At 54.2% G+C, this 7,308-nt stretch overlaps 1 protein-coding gene across 2 annotated transcripts in view; it reads left to right on the top strand.

Moving 5' to 3' along the window:
* The first annotated feature begins 1,172 nt into the window (after positions 1-1,172).
* The window catches only part of ANKAR (ankyrin and armadillo repeat containing), a 35,992-nt gene continuing 29,856 nt past the window's right edge, over positions 1,173-7,308 (top strand). The window contains exons 1-4 of one of the 2 annotated variants that reach the window (XM_029069739.2): positions 1,173-1,229; positions 2,372-2,967; positions 3,946-4,383; positions 5,715-5,878. In XM_029069739.2, the coding sequence (XP_028925572.1) occupies positions 2,373-2,967; positions 3,946-4,383; positions 5,715-5,878 (1,197 nt within the window). In that variant the 5' untranslated portion in view covers positions 1,173-1,229; position 2,372. Of the gene's footprint in view, positions 1,230-1,670; positions 2,968-3,945; positions 4,384-5,714; positions 5,879-7,308 lie in introns of those variants that run through there. The other variant, XM_029069741.2, reaches the window with a different exon arrangement.

Genomic DNA, 7,308 nt, shown 5'->3' with positions numbered 1-7,308 from the left:
CCTCACATGGACTAGGGACTGTGTCCAATTCAATTTGCTTGTATCTGCCCCAGCGCTTAGTACAGTGCCTGGCACATAGGAAGTGCTTAATTACCATTATTACTATGGCCCCACCCTCTGGGCCACGCCCCCATACTCTACCCGGCTCTGCCATTTGTCAGCTGTGTGACTGTGGGTAAGTTACTTCACTCCTCGGGGTCTCAGTTACCTCATCTGTAAAATGGGGATGAAGACTGTGAGCCCCTTGTGGGACAACCTGATGACCCTGTATCTCCCCCCAGCGCTTAGAACAGTGCTCTGCACGTAGTAAGCTTGGTGGGAAGAGCATGGGCTTGGGAGTCAGAGGACATGGGTTCTAACCACTTGTCTTCTGTGTGACCATGGGCAAGCCACTTTACTTCTCTGTGCCTCAGTGACCTCATCTGTAAAATGGGGATTAAGACCATGAGCCCCACATGGGACAACCTGATTACCTTGTACCTACCCCAGCACTTAGAACAGTCATTCATTCATTCAGTCAGTCAGTCACATTTATTGAGCATTTATTGTGTGCAGAGCACTGTACTAAGTGCTTGCAAAGTAAAGTTGGCATTTGTTAAGCGCTTGCTATGTGCAAAGCATTGTTCCAAGCACTGGGAAGGATACAAGGTGATCAGGTTGTCCCACATGGGGCTCACAGTCTTAATGCCCATTTTACAGATGAAGTAACTGAGGCACAGAGAAGTTAAGTGACTTGCTCCAAGTCACGCAGCTGACAAGTGGCGGAGCAGAGATTTGAACCCATGATCTGACTCCCCAGCCCGGGCTCTTTCCATTGAGCCCTGCTGCTTCTCTACAATACAGTTTTCCCTTTTAGACTGTGAGTCCGTTGCGGGCAGGGATTGCCTCTATTTGTTGCTGAATTGTACATTCCAAGTGCTTAGTAGAGTGCTCTGCACACAGTGAGCGCTCAATAAATATGATTGAATAAATGAAGAGAGACAATCCCTGCCCACAACGGGTTTCGAGTGCTTGGCACATAGTAAGCGCTTAACAAATACCATTATTATTACTATTATTATTATTATATTTCTCCCAGCCCCGACACCCTCCAGGCTGCCCCCTCCCCTTCGGGCCCCGCCCCTAACGCTCCTCCCGGCCACACCCCCTCTCCAACGTTCCCCCCAACTCCTCTCCAACGCTCCTTCGGGGGCCAGCGTGGGGAGGTCACGGCAGCAGAGTCGGGGCAGGTGAGCGGGCAGCGTGGGGGTGAGGGGCATCACGGGCGAGGCTGCAGCAGGCCATGCCACCGGACCCCCCAAACCTGCCGCATCCACCGCTGACCTCTCGCCCCTGTCCTCCCTCCCCCTTCAGCCCCCACAGACCACCCTTCTGTCCACCTTCCAAGGCCTCCGAGTAGCCCACCTCCTCCTAGAGGCCTTCCCTGACTGAGCCCTCATTTCTTCTTCCCCGGCTCCTTTCCGCGTCGCCCTTGCACTTTAATCATCCCCGCCCTCAACCCCTCAGCACTTAGGTCCATGTCCACAATCTATTTTATTGTCTGTCTCCCTCACTAGATGGCATGTTCCTGGTGGTCAGGGAAGGTCTCTACCACCTCTGTTATATCCGACTCTCGCAAGCGCTAGTGCAGTGCTCTGCACATGTGAGCGTTCAGTAAATACCCTCAATTGATTGATATGAAGAGGGAGTTCCAAGCCCAAGGGAGGACTCGGGCGAGGCGTTGGTAATGAGATAGATGAGCTCCAAGTGCCCCCCGGCCGGTACCCCATCAACCCCTCCTCCTGGCTTAACCTGCCCTCCCTCATCCCTCCTTCCTCCCCTTTCCTCCCTCCCCCCTCCCCTGTGAGCCACAGGACAGCAGCAGCTGGGCCGTGGAGGGTGTGGACAGGTGTGGGTGTGGCATATGTGCATGGACCCCTCTGAGTCCAGCCTGAAGCAGGTGAGATGACTTTTCCCAGGCATTTGGCTACTACGGAGTGACCTTGGCCTGGTAACCTGGAAAAAGGAAAAGGTCCATGACCCACTATAGGCTGGCTGGAGGATGGCCCTTCTGGCCTGGCTGTGTCTGCAGGTCTCCCAGAGGTCAGGGGTCCTGCTCATGACGCATCTTTTTGGCCCAGTAGGGTCAGTGTGCAGAAGGCCCAGAGCCCGGCCGGGTGGGGAGTCATCCGTGCGAGGGCCTGAGGCCGGCTCTCCCGGCTGCCGGAGCAGAGTCGTCCCATCCGCCGTTGGTGGGGCCTGGCGTCGGAGACCACCCGTCATCGGGGGGCCAGCGCCATTGAGCATCACCGTCGCCCTCGTCGGGTGCCGTTGTCGCCGGGGGCCGTCGTTCTGGTTTTCTCACCTGGCGCTTCCCCAACCCCTCGGCTAGGATGCTGAGGCTCCCCAAGAAAGGGGTGGTCCGGAACGAGCAGGATGAGACCACCCTCCTGGCCAATTTGGCGGTGCAGAGAGACGCGGGCGCCTTCTTCGACAAGTATGACCGGAGCGAGATGCAGGAGCTGCTGAGCACGGCCACCGTCAGCTGGCTGGCCACCAAGGAGGACCCCCACTGGTCCCTGGACGTCCCCAGCGGGCTCATCAGCCAGCTGAAGAGCATCGGCTTCTCCAGGGTCATCCTGCTGACCCCCGTGGACCCGGACGCCCCCCTGGACTTCCGCGAGGTCCACCAGATCATCAGGGAGGTGACCGTCGGCATCTTCTCGCTGAACCAGATCCCGTCCATCAGCCTGGAGCCCAACTTCGACCAGAGCACCAGTTGTCAGCTGCCGCCCGCCTACCTGGACACTCTAGTCGGCCAGATCCTCATCGGTGTTGACTACATGCTCAAAGCCCTGTGGCACGGCATCTACATGCCCAAGGAGAAGCGGGTTCGCTTCTCCGAGCTGTGGCGCTCCATCATGGACATCGGCCCCAACGGCAGGCCTCAGACCGACAGAGACATTTTTGCGGAGTTTTGCACGGCAGGTCAGAGAGGGAGGGAGGGAGAGATTCATTCAATAGTATTTATTGAGCGCTTACTATGTGCAGAGCACTGTACTAAGCGCTTGGGATGAACAAGTCGGCAACAGATAGAGACAGTCCCTGCCGTTTGACGGGCTTACAGTCTAATCGGGGGATGAAGGGAGGAAGGAATAAGGGAGGGAGGAGAAGAAACAAGGAAGGGTGTGTCAAGTTTCAGACTCACACCCATCTCGATAATAATTAATAATGATAATTATGGTACTTGTGCATTCATTCAATCATATTTATTGAGCGCTTACTGTGTGCAGAGCACCGTACTAAGAGCTTGGAAAGTACGATTCGGATTACAATACAGTTACTTTGTGCTAAGTACTGTCCTAAGCTCGGGGGTCCATCTAAAATCATCAGGTTGGAGACGGTCCCCATCCCGGTGGGATTTTAGTTTGCTCTGTCCCAATTTAGGAAATGGGATACGGTTACCCCAAAGCTTGGGGACAGCAGCTTTGGGTCCTCGCCAATTCTGGGGGGAAAAGGTGGGGCTGCTTCTTTGGCTATCCCTTGGGGAACAGGCTCTGGGTACCCCATGCTGGTGAGTGAAGAGTGTGTGTGTGGGGGGTAGAGGTCAGGGCAGAGAGGTTTAAAATGGTATTTCTTAAGTGCTTATTATGCACTGTACTTTGTGCCAGGCCCTGTATTGAGTGCTGGGGTCGATACAAGGCTAATAACAGTGGGCACAACCCATGTCCCACATTGGACTCACAGTCATAATCCCCATTTTACAGATGACATAACTGGCCTAGGGAAGCAGAGGTGTTTGTAGCGGGATCGGGGGCGCGCTCGGCCGTGGAGGCTGCTCGGGGTCTAGTCGTGCTGGTGGGGCATGGTGTGACGTGGTGAAGCAGGCTGGGTCCTGGAGTTCAGCTCGACAGGCGTCCCGACTGCTCGATCTCACCCCCTTGTGCATTTCACTGCCCGGCACAGGTCTGGCCGATCTCTCGGACGACCCCGATTTTAAGGGCATCTACGACGAGGACATGAACTCGGACCCGACCTACGACCCCGACAGCCCCGAGGAGAAGGGCTTGTTCATGCGGTTTGTCGAGCACGTGCTGCTGCAGCTGGCGTTCAGCACCACGCGCCTGGAGCAGCACGAGAACGTGTTCGTGTTCGAAGCGGCCTACTGGCTGGGAGACGCCGTGCGCTGCACCGAGGAGCAGCTGGGCATGGGCACCTACCAGCGGCTGCAGCAGCGCCTCACCCTGCACAGGAAGCTCGTGCAAAAGCACCTGGAGCGGAAGGGCGAGACCAAGAGACACATGGGCTACCTGAAGCTCATAGCGTTCATCATCCCGCTCTTTCTGGGCTTGAAGAAGAAGATGAAGGTGCCCAACCTCAGTCACCTGCTTCCTCCCTTTTCAGGTAGGATGAGAACCCGGTAGTAGAAGGGTATGCTCTCCGCCACATCCCGTCCCCCTCCCCGCCCCCTGACTCGTGCAGGTCGGGGCGTGGCGCTTGGTGGGGGACTGTGCCTGCGGATCACCCCTTTTCCACCCCTTCCCTCCCTGGGCTGCCGTCACCGGGCCCTGAACACCACCAGAGCGTGTCAATAATAATTATTATTATTATTTTTATGATATCTGTTAAGTGCTTACTACAAGCCCAATACTGTTCTAAGCACCGCGGTAGATCCAAGCTAATCAGGTTGGACACGGCCTCTCTCCCACATGGGGCTCACAGTCTTAATCCCCATTTGACAGATGAGGGAACTGAGACCCAGAGAAGCGAAGTGACTGGCCCAAGGTGACACAGCAGACATGTGGCGAAGCCAGGATTAGAACCCATGTCCTCTGACTCCCTGGCCCATGCTCTATCCTGTAGGCCACACTGCTTTCCTTGATGTGTAGCCATGTGGGGAGAGCTTGATGCCCACGGGAGCAGGGTAGAAGGGCTGGGAGTCGGGAGCCGGCGGGGCGCGGGGAGACCCTAAGCCGCTCCGGGCGGCCCCTGGCTGATGGTGAACGTGGACACTGACCCGACCGTCAGTGGCAGGCTGTACGTGGGCACATGGTGTGTGCTCAGCCTTGGCCAAGCCAACGGTCCCTGTCGACGCCCTGCCCGGGGGGCCCAACTGGGCCAAAGTGGGCCTTTCCGCGTTCAGGACTGTGCCAGCTCACCTGGTCCTGGTCGTCCCAGCATAGGGAGAGATGGGTGAGGGCACAAGCCGGGGCGGAGATTGACACAGCAAGGGCTCTTCTTGGCACGGGGCCCTCGGGGACACCTCACCCATCTCATCTGTCTCACTGCCAACCACTCGGCACGGCCTCCCTTTGGACGGGAACTCCCTCCCCCTCCACATCCGACAGACCACCACTCTCTCCCCCTTCAAAGCTTATTGAAGGCACATCTCCTCCAAGAGGCCTTCCCGACTAAGCCCTCATTTCCCTTTCTTCCCTTCTGCATCACCCTTGCACTTGGATTCACAGCCTTTATTCACCCCACCCTCAGCCTCCCAGCACTTACATCCAGATCCATAATTTATTTTAATGTCTCTCTCTCTCCCTCTAGACTGTAAGCTCCTTGTGGGAGGGAAAGAGGGGTCGTGTCTACCAACTCACGGTCCTCTCCAAAGCATTTAGTACGGTGCTCTGCACACAGTAAGCGTTCCATAAATGCTACTGATTGATCGCGGGTTGGTGGATCTCGGTCCGATCCACACTGTCTCCTCTTTGATTGTGTTCTGACTCTTGGAGATGACAAAGTCAAGACCGAGCGGGAGCTGCCTCCGTTCATTCTGGGGCGAGATTTCCGGTGCCGCCACTTTGAGTACTTAGAGAATGAGTACTTCCACATGCATGGAGGAATTCAGTTTGACATCAGTACAGCGTCCATCGAAGAAGCTCTGGAAGAGATTCAGGTTTTCCTTCTTTTTCCCTCTGTAGTTTGAGTAGTATGTAGTATGAGCCTGTCTCTCGAACTGCCTAACCCTGCTATTGGGAGGGGGTGGCGGGGGCAGGCAGGCTGGGGAGGGGAGTCCAAAACCAGGCGAGCGGGAACTAGTGGTCACTCAGTCCAGGTCAGTGCTAGAGGCGAAACAACTGACCAGCCTACAACGGACTACTTTACTGCCCTTGCAACTCATTGCAGCAATAAAGAAGCAGCAAGGCATAGTGAATAGAGCAAGGGCCTGGGAGTCAGAAAGTCATGAATTCTAATTCTGGCTCTGCCATTTGTCTGCTGTGTGACCTTGGGCAAGTCACTTCACTGGCCCTCAGTTACCTCATCTGTAAAATGGAGATTGAGACTGTGAGCCCCGGGTGGGACAAGGGATGGTGTCCAATTCCATTTGCTTGTATCCACCTCAGCGCTTAGTACCGTACCTGGCATACAGTAAGCTCTTAACAAATACTATTATTACAATTATAAGATAATTATTAGAATTATTATAATAGTTATTAGAGAAGCAGCGTGGTTCAGTGGAAAGAACCCAGGCTGGGGAGTCAGAGATCATGGGTTCAAATCCCGGCTCTGTCGCTTCTCATCTGTGTAACTTTGGGCAAGTCACTTAACTTCTCTGAGCCTCAGTTACCTCATCTGTAAAATGGGCATTAAGACTGTGAGCCCCAAGTGGGACAACCTGATCACCTTGCATCCTCCCCAGCGCTTGGAACAGTGCTTTGCACAAAGTAAGCACTTAATAAATGCCATTATTATTATTATTAGGAAGTCATTTTTCAACTCAATATTCTTTAGAAACCATATTAGGTCCCCTCGCTCTTCTTCAGTCACCAGCAATTTCAGATCAACTAGGCAGTGCCTGAATTGGCAACTTTGCACTTCTTTCTTTTTTATCGTATTTGTTAAATGCTTATTATGTGCCAGCCATTTTACTAAGCACTGCGATAGATACAAGCTAATCAGGTTGGACACAGTTCATGTCCCACATGGGGCTTACAGTCTTAATCCCCATTTTATGGATGAGGTCACTGAAGCCCAGAGAAGTGAAGTGATGCCCCAGGTCACCCAGCAGATGAGTGGCAGAGCCAGGATCATTCAGTCGAGTTTATTGAGCACTTACTGTATGCAAAGCACTGTGCTAGGCAGCACTTAAAACCCAGGTCCTCTGACTCCCAAGCCCGGGCTTTTTTCACCAGACCATGCTGACTCTATCCCATTCCATGCCTTGTGCCCGATTTGAGTTGCAAAGTTATGAGTAAGAATACCGTTTATGGCCTGAAATCTAAGGGTGACTTTAAAGGGGACAGAGCAAACTATGATGCAAAAATGGGGATCCATTGGTTTTCTAGAAAGATCATTTTGGATAATGTCGTATCTCTTCCGTCGTAG

This window comes from Ornithorhynchus anatinus, chromosome 7 (assembly GCF_004115215.2).
Source record: "Ornithorhynchus anatinus isolate Pmale09 chromosome 7, mOrnAna1.pri.v4, whole genome shotgun sequence".
NCBI classification, from domain to species: domain Eukaryota; kingdom Metazoa; phylum Chordata; class Mammalia; order Monotremata; family Ornithorhynchidae; genus Ornithorhynchus; species Ornithorhynchus anatinus.
Note: the sequence above shows the minus strand (reverse complement) of the source record. Positions and strands in the feature narration are given on the sequence as shown.